Below are 24,106 nucleotides of genomic sequence, written 5' to 3' on the forward strand. Positions count from 1 at the left end.
CAGTCAACTGATTTTGAGGTTAAGATCTTAAAGTTCTAGAAGTTGAATAAGGGATTAACAGTCGTGAAAGATATGGGGGCTCTTGATGGGGTATTGGTAGGCTGACTTCAGGAGGGTTGTGACATGGTCAAATTTTCTTGCCCCCACGATCAATTTTATAGCTGTGTTTTGTATTAATTGTAATCAACGGATGTCCCTTATTGTAAGTCCAGCATAAAACGTGGACTTACAATAATCTAGTTGGCAATTAACAAATAATAAACAAATGAATCAGTATACATAAGGCCAAAGCATAGGAGTCAACTTTTCAGAATTATTGGGGGTACTAAGCCCAACGAAAATAACCCCTCCATGGACACATACAAGGAATTGTCTCTATATTTGGGGTGCTCAAGCACCCACAGCCAGTGGCGTTCCAAGGGGCGCTGACACCCGGGGCGGATCGCCAATGCACCCCGCCCCCCCCCCCCGTGCAGCGCGACCCCTCCCGGCGAAGGGACACCCCCCCACCTCAGTGAAAGAACCCCCGCCGGGAGCACGCCGCTGGGGGGGGGGCTGCCGCGCACCGGTCAGCGTTGATCGTTTCCATGCTCCCTCTGCCCCGGAACAGGTTACTTCCTGTTCCGGGGCAGAGTGAGCATGGAAATGAATGACACTGACTGGCGCGTGGCACCCCCCCAGCGGCGTGTACCCGGGGCGGACCGCCCCCACCACCCCCCCCCCTTGGTACGCCACTGCCCACAGCACCCACAGAGCTGGCTCCTGTGGGCTGGAAGGTAGAGTAAAGATCTAATAAATTGAATCTAGCAAAGCTTGAAGAAGCATTTCTTAACTACTAGAGAAATTTGTGGCTAGAATGATAATGTATTGTCTAGGATGGCACCAAGTATCTTGGCATGCGGTTGGAGACTGGCTGAACAAAGAAGAATGGGTAAAGGCAAAGTGACAGTCACAGAATTTGAGAAAAGAATACATCGCAGTTTACCTTGATTAAGGATCAGCCCGTTTCCTCTTAACCAGTTGGTTAGATGCATCAAATTGCTATTAATATTATTAATCAAATGAATATCAGTTGGATCTAGGGCATGAAGAATCTGGATATCATCCGCGTAAACAAAAGCTCTAAAACCTAAAGTAATCCTCCAAATCTAAGGAGCAGGAGCCGGAGTCAGGAACTGAACCCAGGTTTACTTCACAGAAAATAACACTGACTAACAGGTCTCAGGTGACAATTAGCCCTGCACAGGTTGATCAAGTCCTTGATTGGCCTACTGCAGGTTCTGACTTCCCTAAAATGAGCAATACTTTGCTTGCATATGAGAGGGCTGGATCAGCTTATCTTGATGAGGAGCTAGTGTTAACTTTGACTCAAGCTGGTTCAGCTGCCACAAATCTATATTTTAGACTGTTGGGACAAGGAAATAAAATAGGCCTGGGGTGTGCATTTTCTAAGTAAGAGCTACCACACACTTCAAAAGTGAAAGATCTGGGCTAGGAACATTTATCCAGGAGTAGTGGCCTGCAGCTTCTCTATATATTGTGATATAAAGCGTGAAACTACTCCACATAGAACACCAGCAACCAAGGGAATAAACTTTCCCACCACACTTCCTTCTTGTCTTTCTACATGTTGCAGGTGGTTCATGTGACGGGTCGCCTGCATTTGCTGTCCTCCTCCTGTACCCATTCTGTCCCCAGCCGTGTCCTGGGGTTAGTGGCGCTGGCCCATACCCTGCCACCCTCCATACCGAACGAAGTCCGCATCGACTGCCATATGTTTGTCTTCCGGGTCAATGTGGATCTCCAGATTGTATACTGTGAGAGCAGGTGAGTGGGAAGTGCCCATCCCCTAAGATCTCCATTCTTGTAAGGGAAGGGATTTTGGATTTAGCTCACACCTTTTTCAGTTGTAGCTCAGGTGAGTTACATTCAAGTACAGTAGATATTTTCCTGTCCTTGGAAGGCTTATAGTCTCTAAGTTTGTACCCAATGCAATGGAGGATTAAGTGTCTTGCCCAAGATTGTAAGGAGCTACAGCTGGATTTGAATTGGGCTTCCCTGGTTCTCAATCCTGTTGCTCTATTAGCCTATTCCTGTTGTCGGGGTGTGGGTGTCTGTCCCTTTGCCTGAGCAACTGTGAAATTTTCATATTTTGTGAAATTTGTCTCTGTTGTTTTTATTTAAACTAGGAAAAAAATAAATATGAATAATCTGCATTTATTTATTTATTTAAAGTCCACTCTATTTTAAAATTCTAGGTGGATTACAAATAAAACATATGCAATAAAAATAATTTTAAAAAAATGCCAACAATAAAAACAAACAGCCTAAATACATCAGAAACATGTAAACAAAATATCAAAAAAGAATACGCCGAAAAATTGTAAAGTATCATTAATGGCCTTCTCAATAAACGGAATTCTCAAAAACTGTAATCTAAAAATTATAAAATATCATGGAATGCCTTCTTAAAAAGAAAAATCTTGAGTGATTTTCTAAAGACCTAGGGCCCCTTTTACAAAGCGGCGGTAAGCTCAACGGGGGCTTCCCACCCCCAGCGCGCTGTCATCCCTGACTATGATAAAAGAGGATACTGAGCAGCGTAATGCACAATGGTAAAATTATGTATCATACCTGATAATTTTCTTTCCATTAATCATAGCTGATCAATCCATAGACTGGTGGGTTGTGTCCATCTACCAGCAGGTGGAGATAGAGAGCAATCCTTTGCCTCCCTATATGTGGTCATGTGCTGCCGGAAACTCCTCAGTATGTCGATATCCAAGCTCCATCCGCAGGACTCAGCACTTAGAGAATTACACCCACAAAGGGACACTCTGCCCAGCTCACCACCGCCGAAACGGGGGAGGGGAATTAACCCAGCTCATCCCCACACAAGTGGGGGAGGGGAATCCGTCCAGCTCATCCCCGCGGAGCGGGGGAGGGACACCACACCCGCTGATGCGGGGGGATCTGGCTTATCCTGCAACCGCAACCGTGGGAGGAGCTGACTGACCCTAACACCGCCGAAGCGGGAGGGGTACAAAGCTGCCCTACTGCCGCACGAAGCGGGAGGGAGTGCCGGCAGAATTTAAGTCTCAATCCAGCCCCGTAAAACGGAGGGGAGAGGAATGCAGCAGCTCACTGTAACACAAATTCGTCTCAACTCTTGAAGAATCCATTGAAAAACTTGAACACGAAGTCCTCCTGAACAGGAACTGAAGACTAAACTTGAACCTGAAATGCAACCAGAATATAAACAATACAGATATCTGGGAGGGGCTATGGATTGATCAGCTATGATTAATGGAAAGAAAATTATCAGGTATGATACATAATTTTACCTTCCATATCATCATGCTGATCAATCCATAGACTGGTGGGATGTACCGAAGCAGTACTCACCCAGGGCGGGACATAGAAATCCCTGACCGCAACACTGAAGCTCCAAACCGGGCCTCCGCCCGAGCAGCCACAGTCAAGCGGTAATGCCTGGAGAAGGTATGGGCCGATGCCCAAGTTGCCGCCTTGCAAATCTCTTCCAAGGAGACGGACCCGGCCTCTGCCATCGAGGCCGCCTGAGCTCTAGTGGAGTGAGCCTTCAGCTGGATAGGCGGCACCTTCCCCGCGGCCACATAAGCCGCTGCAATGGCTTCCTTGACCCATCTTGCCACTGTAGGCTTAGCAGCCTGCAGACCCTTACGAGGACCTGCAAACAGGACAAACAGATGATCCGACTTCCGGAAATCATTGGTCACTTCCAAGTATCTGATGATGACTCGTCTCACATCCAGATATTTGAGAGCAGAGTATTCCTCTGGGTAGTCCTCCCTACGAAAGGAAGGGAGACAGAGCTGCTGATTCACATGGAAGCAAGAAACAATCTTGGGCAGGAAGGAAGGCACTGTGCGAATAGACACTCCTGCCTCAGTGAACTGCAGAAAGGGCTCTCGACATGAGAGTGCCTGGAGCTCGGAAACTCTTCTGGCTGAAGTGATAGCCACCAAAAAGACTGCTTTCAACGTCAGGTCTTTCAGAGATGCCCTTGACAAGGGTTCAAAAGGCGGCTTCTGCAAGGCTCTTAGCACCAGGTTGAGATTCCACGCAGGCACCACTGAGTGCAGAGGAGGGTGCAGGTGATTAACTCCCTTGAGAAAGCGCACCACATCTGGCTGCGAAGCCAGGGAAGCACCCTTCAGGCGGCCCCTGAAGCAAGCCAGAGCCACTACCTGGACTTTAAGGGAACTGAGCGACAGGCCTTTCTCCAGACCTTCTTGCAGGAACGCCAACACTGAAGAAATTGGAGCAGTGAAGGGAGAAAGTGAGCCTGCTTCACACCACACTGCAAAGGTACGCCAAACCCTGGCGTAAGCAGTAGAAGTAGAGCGCTTCCTCGCTCTCAGCATAGTGGCGATGACCTTGTCTGAGAAGCCCTTCTTTCTCAGACGCTGCCGCTCAATAGCCAGGCCATAAGACCAAAGGGGGAGGGATCCTCCATCACCACGGGACCCTGATGCAACAGGCCCTGCTCCACTGGCAGCCGCAGAGGATCGTCCACTGAGAGCCTGATCAAGTCCGCATACCAGGGACGTCTGGGCCAGTCCGGACCCACCAGGATTATCCGGCCCGGATGCTTTGCCACCCAGTCTAGCACCCTGCCCAACATGGGCCAGGGCGGGAACACATAGAGAAGCTCCTGTGTCGGCCACTGTTGGAGAAGAGCATCTACTCCCAGGGATCGAGGGTCCCGTCCTCTGCTGAAAAAGCGCGGCACTTGGCAATTGGCCGATGACGCCATCAGATCTAGGCTCGGCTGGCCCCAGCGCTTCGTGATGTCCAAGAACGCCTGAGCAGATAGCTGCCACTCTCCGGGATCCAAGTTATGGCGACTGAGAAAGTCCGCCTTGACATTCATGACTCCGGCAATGTGGGCTGCTGACAGCTGTTCCAGGTTCGCTTCCGCCCACTGGCATAGATTCATGGCCTCCTTGGCTAGAGGGGCGCTCTTGGTACCTCCCTGGCGGTTGACATAGGCCACAGCCGTGGCATTGTCCAACAGGACCCGTACTGGCTTCAACGCCAGTACCGGGATGAACTCCAAAAGCGCCAACCGAATGGCTCTGAGTTCCAGGAGGTTGATAGACCACTTTGCCTCTGCAGGAGACCAGAGCCCCTGCGCTGTCCTTCCCATGCAGTGGGCTCCCCAGCCCGACAAAGAGGCGTCCGTCGTGACGACAATCCACTCCGGGGTCACCAGAGGCATTCCTGCAGACAACTTGTCTGTCTGCAGCCACCAGCTCAGCACCTTGCGCACTGCTGGGTCCAAGGGAAAGCGCACAGCATAATCCTCCGACACCAGAGTCCAGCACTGCAGCAGAGAGTGTTGTAGTGGTCTCATATGAGCCCTGGCCCAGGGCACTACTTCCATCGTGGCCGTCATAGAGCCCAACAGCTGCACATAGTCCCAAGCCCGAAGAGGAGAGGCTACTAGGAACCGGTCCACCTAAGCCTGAAGTTTGACAATCCGATTGTCTGGCAGGAACACTCTGCCCACTTGGGTGTCGAATCGAACTCCCAGATACTCCAGGGACTGAGTCGGGCGCAGCTGGCTCTTCTCCCAGTTGATGATCCACCCCAGGGAGCTCAAAAGAGCAATCACCCGGTCCACAGCTTTGCCACACTCTGCATAAGAGGGGGCTCGGATCAACCAGTCGTCCAGATAAGGATGGACTTGTACTCCTTCCTTTCGCAGGAAGGCCGCGATGACCACCATTACTTTGGAGAAGGTCCGCGGAGCAGTAGCCAACCCGAAAGGGAGGGCTCTGAACTGGAAGTGTCAGCCCAGGACTGCAAAACGCAGAAAGCGTTGATGAGGAGGCCAGATGGGAATATGCAGGTACGCTTCCTTGATGTCCAAGGAAGCCAAGAACTCCCCTGCCTTCACTGCCGCTATAACAGAGCGGAGAGTCTCCATGCGAAAGTGCCGCACTTTCAAGGCCCGATTGACCCCTTTGAGGTCGAGGATAGGCCGGACAGAACCTCCTTTCTTTGGTACCACAAAGTAAATGGAGTAACGTCCCTTGCCAATCTGATTTTCTGGCACCGGAACGACCGCACCCAGGCGTATCAGGTTGTCCAAGGTCTGCTGCACTGCCACAGCTTTGACCGGAGACTTGCAGGGAGAGAGTACAAACCCGTCTCTTAAGGGTCGGCAGAACTCTAGCTTGTAGCCGTCTCTGATGACTTCCAGAACCCAAGCGTCTGAAGTTACCCTGGTCCACTCGCCCAGAAACGAGGACAGGCGTCCTCCAATCTGCACTGGGCCATGGACCATGGCCCTGTCATTGGGTACGAGACCCTGGGGGAGGACCGGAGGGCGCACCTCCGGGACGGCGGTCTCTGCGAAAGGAATGCTGCTTGGGGGAGAAGTTCCTTTTGAAGGAAGAGGGGGCAGAGGAGCCCGACTTGCCCGGGCGGTACCGACGGGCTTCCTGAAACCGTCCTCTGGAGTTACCAGGGCGAGCACCACTGGCCCGAGCCCTGACCTCTGGTAACCTCTTGCCCTTAGACGTGCCGAGATCGGTCACAATTTTGTCCAGCTCGACCCCAAAGAGCAGCTTGCCTTTAAAAGGCAACTTAGCCAGGCGGGACTTAGATGCGTGGTCAGCAGACCAATGCTTCAGCCAAAGCCACCGCCGCGCAGAGACTGTCTGAGCCATACCTTTAGCCGAGGCTCTCAAGACATCATACAGTAAGTCTGCCAAATAAGCCAGGCCCGATTCCAGGGCTGGCCAGTCAGCCCTCAAGGAAGGATCCGAGGGGGAAGCCCGCTGCACAATTGTCAGGCACGCCCTGGCCACATAGGAGCCACAAACTGAGGCCTGCAAACTTAAAGCAGCCGCCTCGAAGGACGACCTTAAGGCCGCCTCCAATCTTCTGTCTTGGGCGTCCTTTAGGGCCGTGCCACCTTCCACCGGCAACGCCGTTTTCTTAGTCACCGCAGTGATTAAAGAATCCACGGTAGGCCAAAGAAAGGTCTCCCGTTCACTTTCAGGCAAAGGATAGAGGCGGGACATAGCCCTAGCCACTTTGAGGCTCGCTTCCGGGACATCCCATTGAGCCGAAATCAAGGTGCGCATGGCATCATGCACGTGGAAGGTTCTAGGCGGGCGCTTCGTCCCCAGCATAATGGCGGAGCCAACAGGGGCTGAGGGAGAGACGTCCTCTGGAGAGGAAATCTTCAAAATGCTCATGGCCTGCATTAACAGGTTGGGCAAGTCCTCTGAGCGAAAGATCCGCGCTGCAGAGGGGTCATCCGCTCCATCCGAGCGGGAATCCGTCTCCTCCAAGGAATCCCCAAAGGACCGTTGGGAGAACTCAGATACGCTGCCCTCATCTACATCAGAGGAGACAGAGTCCTCTAAGGCCTGGAAATCCACCCGAGGGCGTTTACTTCCGGGGGCCTCAATCCCTTTATCGGACAAGGGAGCAGGGGCAGCGTTTTGCATAAGGAAGGCCTGATGCAGCAGCAAAATAAACTCGGGGGAGAAACCCCTCAGACTGTGCACTTCAGCAGCCTGGGCCACAGCCCTAGATGCACCCTCAACCGGCGCTCGCAAGAGCGGGGGAGAAACATGCTGCGCATCCAAGATGGCGTCCGGCACGACACTCCGCGAAGGAGCCGCGCGGGAAGAACGGCGCTTAACTTTAGCCGCTTTTCTGCCGTCGCCCAAATGAAGGGCGGCCATGGCATTGTCTCCCACCTCAAGGGTGGCCCAAGAAGAAGCCGTCCGAGCAGCATGGCCGGCCAAGATGGCGGAGGCGAGCAGCGGGGGATGGGCATTTATGACGGGAAAAACCGCCGCACCGGAGGAAGAACCGGGACACTGACCGGCCTCCAAACTGACACCCAACAAGGGCGAATCAGACTTTAAAACCCCCGCATCCCCGCTAGACGCGCACACGCGGTCCGGGGAGCGATTCTTTGCGCCCTCGCCCTCCGACGCCATCAGCCACGTGGAGATCAATCGGGGAACCCCCTGCCCGCTACAAAAAGGTAAAATTACCTGCTTTCCGCTCCGAGCTGTAACGACCTGGTGTCCCAGTGAGTAGCTGCAATAAACGTTTAAATAAACGTCGAAATAAACGCCCTTAAGGACGTCCAAAATTTTTATTTTTTTTTTAAACGGAGCCAGCGGGAGGGGGGAGAAAAGGAGGGACCTGGCACCACCAGGTTTGCACTTGCTCAAGAAGAGCCCTCAACCCCAGGCACTCAACAAAACCTAAGAATTAGGCTTGGAGGCCTAGCCAGAGCTGCTGCTGTGTGTGACCACCACCTGCTGAGATAGAGAACATACTGAGGAGTTTCCGGCAGCACATGACCACATATAGGGAGGCAAAGGATTGCTCTCTATCTCCACCTGCTGGTAGATGGACACAACCCACCAGTCTATGGATTGATCAGCATGATGATATGGAAATCTCCACTACTTAAGATAAGTAAACAATTTATTATTTAAAGTTAAAGAGAAAGAGTAATATTTACAGAAAAGAAAATACATAAAAGAAAAAAAGAAAAAGCTTAACTCTGGGACCAATGAAGACCTAGGTATATTACCTGCTTACCATATAGGAGAGAAGATTCTCTCAAGGAAGTCCACCTCTGATGGTCCTCAATAACTTACAATTTTGAACAAGGTTTAATAGAAGAACTACAAAAATATATGTGGAATTGCGTTGATTGATTAGAACTGTAGTTATAGTTTGTTCATTCAGGTATATAGGCTTGACATTGGATACTATCTGGATAGTGACAGGTAAATATTCAAATTGAGTGATCGGTACTGGTGTTCTCTAGATAACTTTAAGCAGTGCTTTTTTTGTAGAAAAAAAGGTGCCAGTACTCATTGTGGGCGGGGTCACCACATATGGCTCCACCCCTGTTATAGCCACACCCACATTAGCCACACCCCTTATACCAGCCATGGCACATATAAACAGACATTGAAAATATTATAGTAGTATAGGAGAAAAAAAATAATGTGATTTTTATTATAAATAATTTCTGTAAGCTGTTACAGGTCCAGTATCCCCAGTGGGATACTAGACCTGTAACAGCAGATGTAAATTCTCAAATTGGACATATTCCAGACACTAAAATGAAAATAAAATGATTTTTTCTACCTTTGTTGTCTGGTGACTGTTTTTCTGATCATGCTAGCCCAGTAACCGATTCTGCTGCTATCTGTCCTCTTAACTCCATTTCCAGGGCTTCCTTTCCATTTATTTCTTTACTTTCCACTTTTCTTCTTCATTTCTTGCCCTACATCCATAAGTAAAAGCTGGGTCCTACTCCGCAGACGACTGTCCAGTGGATCCAGCTTCTGCCTATTTTCTTCATCCATGTGCAGTTTTTCTCCTCTCTTCCTTTTCCCTCATCTCATCTCCTTCCTCACTCTTCCCTCCCCTCCATCCATGTCCAGCAACCCTCCTCTTCCCTCCCCTCCATCCACCCATGTCCAGCAACCCTCCTCTCCCCCTGCCCCCCTCCAGCCACCCATGCCCAGTGATTCTCCTATCTCCCCTGCCCTCCCCTGCCCATGTCAAAGCATGTCTCCTCTCCCCCCTGCCCTCCCCTCCATGTCCAGCGATTCTCTCTCCCCTCCCCTCCATGCCCAGCATGTCGCCTCCCTCCCCTGCCCTCCATGCCCAGCATGTCGCTTCCCTCCCCTGCCCTCCCCTCATCCATGCCCAGCAATTCTCCTCTCTCCCCTGCCCTCCCCTGCCCGTCCAGCATGTCTCCTCTCCCCCCTGCCCTCCCCTCCATGTCCAGCGATTCTCTCTCCCCTCCCCTCATCCATGCCCAGCACTTCTCATCTCTCCCCTGCCCTCCCCTGCGCATGTCCAGCATGTCTCTTCTCCCCCTGCCCTCTCCTCCATGCCCAGCATGTCGCCTCCCTCCCCTGCTCTCCCCTCATTCATGCCCAGCACTTCTCCTCTCTCCCCTGCCCTCCCCTGCCCATGTCCAGCACTTCTCATCTCTCCTCTGCCCTCCCCTCCTTGTCCAGCAATTCTCTCTCCCCTCCCCTCCATGCCCAGCATGTCGCCTCCCTCCCCTCATCCATGCCCAGCACTTCTCCTCCCTCCCCTGCCCTCCCCTCATTCATGCCCAGCACTTCTCCTCTCTCCCCTGCCCTCCCCTGCCCATGTCCAGCATGTCTCCTCTCCCCCCTGCCCTCCCCTCCATGCCCAGCATGTCACCTCCCTCCCCTGCCCTCCCCTCATCCATGCCCAGCACTTCTCATCTCTCCTCTGCCCTCCCCTCCTTGTCCAGCGATTCTCTCTCCCCCCTCCCCTCCATGCCCAGCATGTCGCCTCCCTCCCCTCATCCATGCCCAGCACTTCTCCTCCCTCCCCTGCCCTCCCCTCATCCATGCCCAGCACTTCTCCTCCCTCCCCTGCCCTCCCCTCAGCCATGCCCAGCACTTCTCATCTCTCCTCTGCCCTCCCCTCACCTACCCTCCATGTCCAGCACGTCGCCTCTCTCCACTGCCTGCCCTCCCCTCTGCAAGTCGCGCGAACCGGGCCGGAAGTGAAGGCAGCAAGGCAGGCACGCAGCAGACAGGTTCCTCTCTTCTCCCGTTGCTTCCCTCAGCATGTCCCACCCACGAAGGTGGGGCGCGCTAAAGGGAAGCGACGCAAGAGGAGAGGAACCTGTCTGCTGCGTGCCTGCCTTGCTGCCTTCACTTCCGGACTGGTTTGCGCGACTTGCAGAGGGGAGGGCAGTGGAGAGAGGCGACGTGCTGATGGAGGGTAGGTGAGGGGAGGGCAGGGGAGGGACAGAGAATCAAGACGGGTAATGTTATTTAAACGGAGCGCGGGGCAGGAACGGACGGGAGCGGGGCCTCACGAAAAAGGTGCTGGTACGCCGTACTGGCGCATACCGGCACAAAAAAAGCACTGACTTTAAGACAGCAAAAGGGCTGCCTTAAGTCATCCGGATAGTTATCTGGATAATGGTGCGGAATATAGCCACTATCTGGATAATTGCTTCATCCATGGACCGCCCGTACACTATCCAGATGGGACTACATTCTGTAAATGGGTGCCAAAAAAAAATGAGTGCTGAGCACTATTCTATAAATGGCGCTCTCAGTTGGGCACTGTTTATAGAATAGCATGTAATATTGGGATCCATGACCAACTTTGGGCGTGAGGATTTACACCAACTGAAACCTGATGTAAATCCTCACACATAAATTCCCTCAAATTCTATAATAGTATGTGCCCCTGACCTGCCCATGCTCCTCCCATGGCCACTCCCCCTTTTCAGTTGCATGCAAAGGGGCCCTTTTACTAAGCTGCGGTAAAAAGTGGCCTGCAGCAGTGTAGGCACATGTATTAGGCACATGCTGGGCCAGTTTTTACCATGTCTGCAAAAAAGATTTTTTTTTTTTATTAATGTGACAGGAAAAGGGCAGCCGATAAAACTGAAACCAGCGTGCGTCTAAAACCGTCCTGAGCCCTTAGCGCCACCTATTGATCTAGCGTTAAGGCTCATGCGCTACACGTGCGGTGACCAGTCGGAATGTGCCAAATGCGATTACCACCAGAAATGGCACACACAGGATGGAAATAAATAAATAATTCATCCAGGCATTATGGGCGCGTGCCAAATCTGAAATTATTACAAGGGGGCATGCTGGCCTGGCGGTAGTCTCATTTTGGCATGCACTGCATGCGCGTAGAGTCTACCGCAGCTTAGTAAAAGGGCCCCTAAGAGATTTGCACGCGCATCTTTATAGAATAGCGCTTAGCGAGATGCATGCATAAATCTAAATGGTTGCCAATTAACATTAGCACCCAATTATTGATGCTAATTGGCTAGTTAATCAATTAAATTGTGTGAGGGCACAAATTTGCACCTAATTTTGAGCGCCATTTATAGAATCCAGGGAATAGAGCCTAGGCAGGCTGTAATGATAGATTCAGTGGTACTATCTGGATAGTGCTGCCGAATGACAAAGCTGCAAACAGGGCAAAGACCCCTACTGAAAAGTCAGTCAGAACAAAGTAAAGTAGAGGTTGACCCAATGACAAAAAAATGTAGGAAGTGTTGCCTAGGAAACTTTTTAGCTTTATGTCCGGTTTTACAAAAACCAGTTATCTATGGGATCCTTTTACTAAGGTGCACTGAAAAATGGCCTGCAGTAGTGTAGGCGCGGGTTTTGGGCACACGCAGATCCATTTTTCAGCGTGCCTGTAAAGAGGCCTTTTAAAATTTTTGACGAAAATGGACATGCGGCAAAATAAACATTGGCCCACGTCCATTTTGGGTCTGAGACCTTACCACCAGCTATTGACTTAGCGGTAAGATCTCACACGGTAACTGGGTAGTAATGACCTATGTGTGTCAAATGCCACTTGACGCTCGTAGCAGACACAAGTTAGAAAATAAAAGTTATTTTTTGGATGCACGTAGCGGACGCACGCCAAAAATGAAATTACCACAACAGCCATGCGGTAGCCGGGTGGTAACTCCAAATTGGCCCGCGTTGGCGCCTCTGAGGTACGTGGTTCGTGTTCTTCAAAACACAGCCTGTGTCGGGTCAAGTGTCTGGTGCCTTCAATAAAGTTTCCTAAGCAACACTTCCAAGTCACTTAACCCTCCATTGCCCCAGGTACAAATAAGTACCTGTATATAATATGTAAGCCGCATTGAACCTGCTATGAGTGGGAAAGCGCGGGGTACAAATGTAAGAAAAATAAAAAAATAAAATACGTTGGCTTGTCATGGGTCAACCTCTACTTTACTTAGTGCTTGAAAGAATATTGGCCTCTGTGACATCTTCAGCAACATAGATGTATATGTTTGTAAAATGGCTAACATACAGCTGTACATGCTGACATGGACACATGTATGTTCTAAAATACTGGCTTATACACATTCATGTTGCCATGTTGTGCCCATTGATATTGTCAACATTGATGCTTGTGAAAATTTACTCCAGCTGCAAGTATCTGGTGCATATACGTATATTTCTTGATGTATTTAAAAACAGGGTCTACATCAGCAGTGCCTGTTCTAAAATACTAGTGGAATTGGAGAAGTCCCAACCTGGACATCTCAATTCCATTTCATACGTCCTTGCAAAATGATGCTCCACATATGTAAATCTTAAACTTCGCCTACCTTTGTCCCTGGGAACGCCCACTTATAAACTATTTCAAAATATGCATAGGATGGCTGCCTATGCACTTTTTCCATGTGTAAAACCCAGTTTCACATATGAAAAGCCCTTCTAAAATTTAGTAACCAAAGTGAATGGATGACTGGGTTGGTCAGAGGCCAGCTACCTGACAGAAATCCCAGTTCAGGATTCAAACTCAGGTCATAGTCACAGTAGGCAAGTAACCTACCAATTGCACCATGAGGCCTCATTTTTTGCTTTTGAAGCAGAAAACAAGCTATGACATTTGTTGGTTTTAACTTCTCTGAATGCAGCATCACACTTGGATTGTTTGATGTAAATTGGATCCCCATAATGCCAAAGTAATCCCGATCAGGCACAACATTACAATTCCCTGCCCCAGCTCATAGAGATGGTATTGACACGGGGCTACTCTAGTCTGTATTGGACTGCTGTGAAAATCCTGTGAATCACAACAGTGTATAATTTCTATTTCCCCCTTTCTTCATCTATTTTCATTTTTCCTTCCCTCTCTTACCTCCCTTTTTATCCAATTTCCTCTCCTTCTCCCTCTCTATCTTTCTATCTGCTTCTCCATTAGCGACCATTGTTTCTTACTTTTGTTCTCTCTTCTCTTCTCTATCATTCATGTGCATTTTTATCACTTTCACTTTTTCTTCAAGTATTTCATCTTGTCTTGTCATTCTCTATTTCTGCCATCTCTCTCATATTTTTTTACTTCATTTTTATTAAGTTATAAACATAATTTTATAAGCTATCCACTTGATTCAGAAATATGATTAACTTCCAAAACAATGTTACAATAAATAATTTTTTCAAGAAAATAAACAATCCCAAAGTCAATCCATAAGACCACAAACAAAGCTGGTGGGAAGGGGAAGAAAAAGAAAAAAAAAAGTGGAACTTCTAAAAAAGAAGAAAAAAAAGACAGAAGCAATAAGGCATTGGCATGATGACTATTCAGAGTACAATACTAAACCGGGGGAGGGAATACCTAGGGAGAGCTTCTTCAAATCTAAAAAGGAACAAAGCTGTTCCGGGACAAAGAATATACATCTAGTACCAACATATTTAATTATACATTTGCAAGGATATCGCAATACGAAAGTGGCACCTAGAGACAAGACCTCCTGCTGCATGGCCAGAAAGGTCTTACGTCTCTCTTGAATCATTCTCGCCTAATCTGGAAATATCCATACTCGCTGTCTTGTAAATTGTGGAAATATAAATGCATCAGCATATTTAAATCCTGTTCAAACACAAAATTTACAAGCAAAGTAGCACAATCTGAGACATATTCCTGAGAAGAGTCCAAGATAGCAGATACATCTAAATTAGATTGTCCATTATCAGCCAATACTTTAGTTGGTATATTAACTGGCAGAATTAATTCTGCTGATAAACTCAAAACCTCAGTCAAATATTATCTCTCTCATGTTTTCTCAACTTTTCCTCCCAACTCCTCCTCTTCTCAACTCTTTTCTTCTTCTGGCCTTTGCTTCCCCTTCTTTTTTCTTCTCTTCTATTTTCTCTTCCCTTTTTGCTCTCTCTCTCTTTGCCTTTGCCCAAATCTTCTTCCTGCCGTCTTTCTCCTCCTCTCCTTTTCATCTACAGGATCACTGACTACATGGACCTGTCCCCCTCAGAGCTTGTGGGCAAAAGCTGTTACCAGTTTGTTCACGTGGAGGATGTGGAAGGAATCCGTCAGAGCCACATAGACTGTAAGCATTAGAGACCACATTAATCCACTATGTGAGCTGTGGCTTGAATTAGTGGAGCGGTGGAGAAGATAATTGTTTTCCAAAGAATGGTGAATTTTCCACACAAATATTCCATATCAATAAATTGCTGGTTTGAAGTATAACCAGTGGTGTGAACCAGGCATGCAGAAAATATCTCAAATGCTATAAACAGAACTGTGGCTAGGAGAGAGGGAACATAGCTCATAAATTCTGGTTTGTTTGTTTTTTAAATTATAATCCACATATCGAAACATCTACACAGATAACAGTAAAAACATATACAATTTGAGACATAAAACAAATTAGTTTAAAACAAAGACAGTCACTTCACATAAGTACAAACCGCAACATGTACTTCATATTGTCCATCAAAAATAAATTCTATCATAAATGATCAAACCTTCACTCTGCCTCCTTTAGATTATCACACAGTAATGTAGATCAACTGGTTATTATGCAAAGGCCTGCTGAAATAGATACGTTTTTAATTCCTTTCTGAAACTCATCACATCAGTTATAGTGCACAATTCACTCAGTAGCATATTCCATAAAATGGGTCCTGCCACAGATAACATATGCTCTTGTATAAGTGACGATCTCACTAGCTTCACAGGTGGAACATATAAACATTTCTGTCCTTTGGACTGCAACAATCTTGAGTAGGGAAAATCTGCAACATTGATGTCATACATTTTGGTGAAACTCAATTCCAAATTTTAAACATCATAACCAAAACCCTAAATTTTACTCTCCACAGTACTGGCAACCAATGAAATGACACCAAAATAGGTGTAATATGTTCACAGTGTCATGCTGCAGTAATTACTCACATTACTGTATTTTGTACCAATTGTAAGGCATGTAATACATATTTCAGCTGTTGTCAAGATATGTGATAACTATTGATTGGTATTGATTGAACAACCAATGAAAATTATCATAATTGAGAAAAGGTCTCAGTCTTCATATCATCCCCAATTTAAAAAAATCTATTCCAAACCACCAACTTCACCTGTAATTTTAATGACAGATGTGAATTGAGTCTTTACTTCAGACACAAATTTTATCTCATAATCCTCAGATTCCAATACCTCCAAAAACTCAGGGTCTACTTTAAAACCACCAGATCTGTTTTCTTTACATTCAAACTCAACCTTTGACTAAATATCCAATATTGAACTTGCATCAATGTACTAGAAATCCATCCCAGCACATGTTCCTTTGTGCCATCAATTGGAATCAGGTACTATATGTCATCATATAATCTGTATTCCACTTTAAAATGCTTGAAAACCCGTTGAGTCAGGCATCTCTTTTTGTTCTCTGCATGGAACCGCTAGTACAGCTGATGACAAGATAATGGAATGTGGAGTATTTATCTGCATTCCCGTGAAATAAAAATAGCATTGTTTGCTGATAAAATTTTGCTCTTCATAATGGCACCTCAGACTGTGCTTTCTCAATTGTTAGCCCATTTTAAGGAGCTTTTGGATATTGCGGGCCTCAAACCAAATTTGGGGAAGTCTTTTATGCTTAGTACTAGAGATGATCAGCAGGGGAAGTGGAAGGGGACTTTTTCCTTGCAATGGGCCTCAAATCAGTTTAAATATTTAGGATTATGCATCCCCAGACAATTCTGTAAATTATAGTCGTTAAATATAAAACCATTCTTAGAAGACATGGAAAGACTCTTGAAAAATTGGCAGGATTTGCCCTTATCTCTAAATGGAAGAGCACAACTAGTTAAAATGATAATATTGCCCAAGTGGCTGTATGCATTATAAAACCTTCCCATAAGACTAAAAGATGAAGATATTAAGCGGTGGAATAAACTTCTAAATCATTTTCTCTGGAGGGGAAGAAAACCGTTGATGCAATTGCATCTGCTTCAGGTCTCCAAAGAGGAAGGAGGCTTTGGCCTTTCTGATATTAAAGTCTATAATATGCCTTGTTTAATGAGACATGCTAGGGACTGGATTCAAGAGACCAGTATCTTTTGCATTAGGTGATAGAGTGCCAAATTGTTAGACTGTATAAATGATCTTATGTGTTCCATGCTAAAGGTAAAGAGTTAACCACTGAAATCATACAGAACTCCTTGATTCAATCAGTAAGATGGGCCTAGAAACAGAGAAGATACAGATTTTCAGTACCAGTACACTGTTCACTTTATCTGCCCTTGATGGATAATGAGGATTTTATACCAGGCATACACGGTATGGGTTTGCTGCTTGGAATCAACAGAGTATTAAATCACTTAAGAGGGTAAAGGAGTCAGATTTCTTGCAACGTCTTTTATTTGAACAACTGAAGCAGACATTTCGGTTTGGAGATAAGGACTATTTTAGATATTTACAGATGAAACGTTATGTCCAGTCCCTAACAGACCAGTATCCAGGGATAGGGGAGAGGGGAACTTTTGATCAATTCTGGCCCCAGGATAGGATTACTAAGGGACTCATAGGAACCTACTGTGCAGCATACATGCAGAAAAGATATTAGAACCCATTTAGACACACAATACAAAAATGGGTTTGGGATACAACAGTTAAATATAATACCAGGGATTTTTAGAAGGAGTAAGGAATAGAGAGGATCTGGTAGAAAGCGCCCAGCTTAGGGAAATGCACTATAACATCTTACATAGGCTTCATATTCATCCCAGAAGGGTGAGTAGTAAGATGAGAAAGAATATATATATATATAGTTCATTGTTGGGGGGGGGGGGGGGGTTGCTCTAGTATAGCTGCTTTTTCGGAAGCATTTTGGCAGCATTTAGAGAAACTCATTGGACAATCTTTTGTGAAAAGTACAAAACTTTACTTATTGGATTTAGATGATGATTTGAGGAGTGTGGTAGCCGTGTTAGTCCACTCTTAAGGTTATCAATAGAAATCAAACAAAATAAAACATGGAAAAGAAAATAAGATGATACTTTTTTTTGGACATAACTTAATACATTTCTTGATTAGCTTTCGAAGGTTGCCCTTCTTCCTCAGATCGGAAATAAGCAAATGTGCTAGCTGACAGTGTATATAAGTGAAAACATTCAAGCATTACTATGACAGTCTGACAGGGTGGGAGGAGGGGGGTGGGTAGGAAGTATGCATGGGGACATCAAAGCATATCATTGATATTCTAACAGGATGGGTGTGGATAGGTGAGGGGAGGGTGATCAACAGAGACATACAGCTTTATGGTTTATAATGGGCTAGGAACCCCAGATCCTTGTTAAGTCCTTTCTGTTGGGTGTTAAAATATTCAATCATACTGACTTCAAAGGTCTTACGTTCTTGTATGGTTTTAAAGTTACCTTTTAGGATTCTCACTGTGAAGTCACTGGTACAGTGTCCTGGTCCTGTAAAATGTTGACCAACAGGCGTGGGAACCCTGCTGGCACCAGTATTGTTCATGTGATGTCTATGTAAATTGAATCTTGTCTTAAGCATCTGGCCTGTTTCTCCAATATAGCATCCTTCGTTACATTTTTTACACTGAATGATATATACCACATTGGAAGATGAGCAAGTGAAAGATCCCTTTATGTTGAATATCTTTCCTTTGCGGATGACTTTGGGGTCATGTGAAATATTTTGGCATAGTTTGCAACTGGATAAATTACAGGGAAGTGTGCCCTTCTGTTCCTTTTCAGTCTGTGATGGAAGTTTACTTCTGATTAGCTTGTGTTTTAAATTGGGTGGCTGTCGGAAGGCCAGTACTGGTGGGGATGGGAATATCTCTTTCAGTAATTCATCCTCCTGGAGTATAGGTTGTAGATCTCTTATGATTTTCCTCAGTTTCTCCAGCTCTGGATTGTATGTCACTACAAGCGGGATTCTGCCTGTGGATTTTTTCTTCTTGTACTGTAGCAGATTCTCCCTGGGTGTTTTGAGGGAGGAGGCAATATTCTTGGAGATTATTTGGGGGTTGTAGCCTTTCTGTTTGAAGGATGCAGTCAGGCTTTTAAGGTGTCTGTCTCTGTCCCCTGGGTCAGAGCAGATACGGTGGTATCTTGTGGCTTGGCTGTAAATGATGGATCTTTTTGTATGTGAAGGATGGAAGCTGGAGTTGTGGAGGTAGCTGCATCTGTCTGTGGGTTTCTTGTATATAGATGGTTGTATACAGCCATCACTGATTGAGACTGTGGTGTCCAAAAAATTGACTTTTTCTGGGGAGTAGTCAATTTTGAATCTGATTGTAGGATGGTATGTATTGAAGGCAGAATAAAATTGTTTTCTGAATACACACCAGACCAAACCTCTAAAATACTACCGGTACATCGATGACATTTTAATGATTTGGACGGAGGGTCCGCCCCTGCCGCCACGCCCCCCCGAGGTCGCCGCTCACCCCTCCACCCACCTCAAGGTCCCCACCGCTCCCCTCCTGAGGTCACCACAGCCACTGCCGCTCCCCCCCTCTCTGTCCGTCCGCCCACCCACCCAACAGACCTGCACAAGTCTCCAGCGTCAGAGGCGGCACCAGCTCCGATTTCTGGCCACTGCTGCTTCTCCTATTGAGCAGCAGTGGCCACTACAAAAACATCAACAGCTGATTTTAGGAAGCAAGACGGCACCGCAGGCAGCCAGCAGGCATTTGCTATTGACTCTGCAGCCACTCCTCCTCTCGCCTCCACGTCACTGCCCCAGGAGGATGACTCTGGAGGAGCACAGCGACGTGAGAGGTGAGAGGAGGAGCGGCTTTAGAGCCAACAGCCAATGCCTGCTGGCTGCCTGCGGTGCCGTCTTGCTTCCTAAAATCAGCTGTTGGTGTTTTTGTAGTGGCTGCTGCTGCTGAATAGGAGAAGCAGCAGTGGCCAGAAATCTGATGCTGGAGACTTGAGCAGGTCTGTTGGGTGGGTGGGCGGACGGAGAGGGGGGAGTGGCGGTGGCGACACACACACACTTGCACATTCACTCTCTCTCTCTCACACAGTCAATCTCACACATACTCTCTCAAACATACACACTCCGAGGAAAACCTTGCTAGCGCCCGTTTCATTTGTGTCAGAAACGGGCCTGTTTTACTAGTAGTATTCTATAATTCATGCATATAAATAGAGAAATACAGATCTTGGACACCTAGCCAGTTGGGTTTTCAGAACATCTACAATGAATGACCTTACCTCTGCTAAAGATCTGATAACTTCCCCAAACCAACCAAGCACCTTTGAACTTGCTATTTTTCTAGAAAAAGTGGTATTAGTTAGACAAACTGTAATAAAGTAACAGTGAGATCAGACAGAAACTTTGCCTTTCATTGCAGAGAAGGAAGATGGAATACCAGCTGATAGATTATAGTCTACTTTTAGACATATTCAGTGGTGTCCAAGATCTGTATTTCTCTAATTCTTGACAATGATGTGAAGTTTCTCCCAACCCTCTCTTTCTTTGATTCTGAACAATGGCATGAATTCCACCCAGACCCTTTCTCTGGATAAGTGCTTGATTCTAGATAACCTTTCTAGCCATCTTTTTCTGAATGGAGGCTCAGATTTCTGTGGATGACCTCTTAAGGTCTCTCACAGTCATCTTTTTTGTTGATTCTGGATAACCAATTGAGTTCTCTTCTAGCTCATGATCAGATTTTAGATCAACTCATAAGGTCCTTCTCAGCTTTCTCATTGTCTGACTCTGGACAGTCATTTGAAGCTCCTACAAGCTCTCCCTCTCTTGATGAACACTTAAGAATGTAAGAAATGCTGATATCAGACCAAGGTCCATCGAGCCCAACATCCTGCCTCTGATAGCAGCTAGTCTAGGTCACAAGTAGCTAGCAAATTCCAAAAATTGGAACTATTTCTCATAACTCATATCTGTTCCAGCTCTGTCTTTCTCTAATTCTAGACAACTGCATTTGGTCTCCTCAGTCTTCTCCTTTTCTGATTCTTTTGACTGCTTTTCAGTGTTGAGGAAAGGACAAGTGGTAACTCAGTACTACCGCTGGCTACAGAAGAGTGCTGGTTTTGTTTGGGTCCAGTCATATGCTACAGTCTCAGTAAACCTGAAGAACCCAACCGAAAGGCACATGGTGTGGTTGAACTACATCCTCAGGTAAGGTTCCTAATTACAGCTACCTAGAGCATTATGCAGTACTGACATCATACAGTGGGACTTATCTGTTTCTTAACTCCATTGTATTCATATTCAGTCTTATTTCTGGGTCTTCTTTTTTTATCCTAATATGTTTTATTTTATTTCAAAAATTTGTTTAACTTTTCTTTTGGAATACAAAGGAGTGTTTCTTTTACCATTACTACACAGCCATTTTTATAAATCTTTTGTTATTTGTGCGTTCTACTTATTAGTTAGGTGCCTCCATGGAGATCTGATGATCTGCTGTTCAGCTGTCCATGCTGGGTTCATACTTTACATATAATCAATGTTGTGAATGCACTAGATTCTTGTGAATATCTGTTCTTCAGTTGTATGTGCTGTGTTCATAATTTACATATACCAGTGACATACCAGCATAGAGTTTGATAAAGATATGCTCTTCAGTTGTTTAGGTGTCTAGGTGTGGATGCTGTTCAAAAACACCATCCTGGAAGCCCAGGCCAAATATATTCCGCATATTAAAAAGGGAGGATGGAAGACCAAACGACAGCCAGCATGGTTAAAAAGTGAGGTGAAGGAAGCTATTAGAGCTAAAAGAAAATCCTTCAGAAAATGGAAGAAGGAACCGACTGAAAATAAGAAGAAACAGTATAGGGAATGTCAAGTCAAATGCAAAGCGCTGATAAGGAAGGCAAAGAGGGACTTTGAAAAAAAGATTGCGTTGGAGGCAAAAACACATAGTAATTTTTTTTTTTTTTGGTATATTAAAAGCAGGAAGCCGGAAAAAGAATCGGTTGGACCGGTAGATGACAGAGGGGTAAAAGGGGCGATCAAGTAAGACAAAGCCATAGCGGAGAGATTAAATGAATTCTTTGCTTCAATATTCACTGAGGAAGATTTGGGAGAGACACCGGTGCCAGAAATGATATTCAAAGCTGACAAGTTGGAGAAACTGAATGAAATCTCTATAGACCTAGAGGATGTAATGGGGTAATTTGACAAATTGAAGAGTAGCAAATCTCCTGGACCGGTTGGTTTTCATCCCAGAGTACTGATAGAATTGAAAAATGAACTGGCGGAACTATTATTAGTAATATGTAATTATCTTTAAAATCATGTGTGTTACTGGAAGATTGGAGGGTAGCCCATGCAACGCCAATATTAAAAAAAAAAAAAAAGGCTCCAGAGGGGATCCAGGAAATTATAGACTGGTGAGCCTGATGTTGGTGCCGGGCAAAATGGTAGAGACTATTATAAAGAAGAAAACTACAGAGCATATTCAAAAGCATGGATTAATGAGACAAAGCCAACATGGATTTAGTGAAGGGAAATCTTGCCTCACCAATCTACTACATTTCTTTGAAGGGGTGAACAAACATGTGGATAAAGGTGAGCTGGTTGATATTGTGTATGTGGATTTTCAGAAGGCATTTGACAAAGTACCTCATGAAAGACTCCAGAGGAAATTGGAGAGTCATGGGATAGGAGGTAGTGTCCTATTGTGGATTAAAAACTGGTTAAAGGATAGAAAACAAGAGAGTGAGGTTAAATGGTTAGCATTCTCAATGGAGAAGGATAGTTCCTCAGGGGTCTGTGCTGGGACCGCTGCTTTTTAACATATTTATAAATGACCTAGAGATGGGAGTAACTAGTGAGGTGATTAAATTTGCTGACGACACAAAGTTATTCAAAGTAGTTAAATTGCGAGAGGATTGTGAAAAATTACAAGAGGACCTTACGAGACTGGAAGACTGGGCATCTAAATGGCAGATGACGTTTAATGTGACCAATTGCAAAGTGATGCATGTAGGAAATAGGAACCCAAATTATAGCTACGTCATGCAAGGTTCCACGTTAGAAGTCACGGACCAAGAAAGGGATCTAGGTGTCGTCGTTGATGATACATTAAAACCTTCTGCTCAGTGTGCTGTGGCTAAGAAAGCAAATAGAATGTTAGGCATTATTAGGAAAGGAATATAAAACAAAAATGAGGATGTTATAATGCCTTTGTATCGCTCCATGGTGCGACCGCATCTCGAATATTGTATTCAATTCTGGTTGCCGCATCTCAAAAAAGATATAGTGGAATTAGAAAAGGTGCAGAGAAGAGTGACAGAAATGATAAAGGGGATGGGACGACTTCTGTATGAGGAAAGGCTAAAGCGGCTGGGGCTCTTCAGCTTGGAAAAAAGGCGGCTGAGGTTAGATATGATAGAGGTCTATAAAATAATGAGTGGAGTGGAACGGATAGACATGAAGTGTCTGTTTACGTTTTCCAAAAATACTAGGACTAGGGGGCATGCGATGAAGCTACAAAGTAGTAAATTTAAAATGAATTGGAGAAAATGTTTCTTCACTCAATATGTAATTCGACTCTGGAATTCATTGCCAGAAAATGTGGTAAAGCTGGTTAGCTTAGCAGAGTTTAAAAAAGGTTTGGACGACTTCCTAAAGTAAAAGTCCATAGATCATTATTAAATTGGACTTGGGAAAATCCACTACTTCTGAGATAGGAAGCATAAAATATTTTGTACTTTTTGGGGGAGCTTGCCAGGTATTTGTGACCTGGATTGGCCACTGTTGGAAACAGGATGCGGGGCTCGATGGACCTTTGTTCTGTCCCAGTACTTATGTACTTATGTAAGTTGTATTCATGATTTACATGTATCAGTATCATATATGCATTGGACTGATGAAGATCTGCCTCAGGAACAGAGCTAGTGTTGCTGGCATCCTCCCCTCCATTGCTGCTGCTGCTGTTACTGCCACCTCCCCCCCCCCCCCCCAGGTCCACCACCACTGCAGTGCTAACTGAGGCCTATCTGAGGCCCATGGTCTAACGTTGTTTCCCATTCCCTCAGATGACTTCCTGTTGGAAGGAGCAGGACACTCAGTACTGGAGTGCAGGCTTGGCACTGCAGTAAACCAGGTAAGTGTGGCACTGTGGCACCCCTCAAATGGTGCCCTTCTGCCATGCTTGCTTGGCTTACCACGTTCCACTGGCTCTGATCTTGATGTTATTTATGCATTACACATATCAATGTGGTGCCAGTGGGGAGCTCTTATGAAGGTTTGCTCTTCAAGTGTCCATGCTGTG

At 46.1% G+C, this 24,106-nt stretch overlaps 1 protein-coding gene across 1 annotated transcript in view; it reads left to right on the forward strand.

Moving 5' to 3' along the window:
- The window catches only part of NPAS1 (neuronal PAS domain protein 1), a 173,768-nt gene that overhangs the window by 116,828 nt on the left and 32,834 nt on the right, over positions 1-24,106 (forward strand). The window contains exons 8-10 of the mRNA XM_030219981.1: positions 1,637-1,827; positions 14,826-14,932; positions 20,859-21,006. Coding sequence (XP_030075841.1) covers positions 1,637-1,827; positions 14,826-14,932; positions 20,859-21,006 — 446 coding nt within the window. The remainder of the gene's footprint in view (positions 1-1,636; positions 1,828-14,825; positions 14,933-20,858; positions 21,007-24,106) is intronic.

Source organism: Microcaecilia unicolor, chromosome 11, assembly GCF_901765095.1.
Source record: "Microcaecilia unicolor chromosome 11, aMicUni1.1, whole genome shotgun sequence".
In the NCBI taxonomy this organism is placed as follows: domain Eukaryota; kingdom Metazoa; phylum Chordata; class Amphibia; order Gymnophiona; family Siphonopidae; genus Microcaecilia; species Microcaecilia unicolor.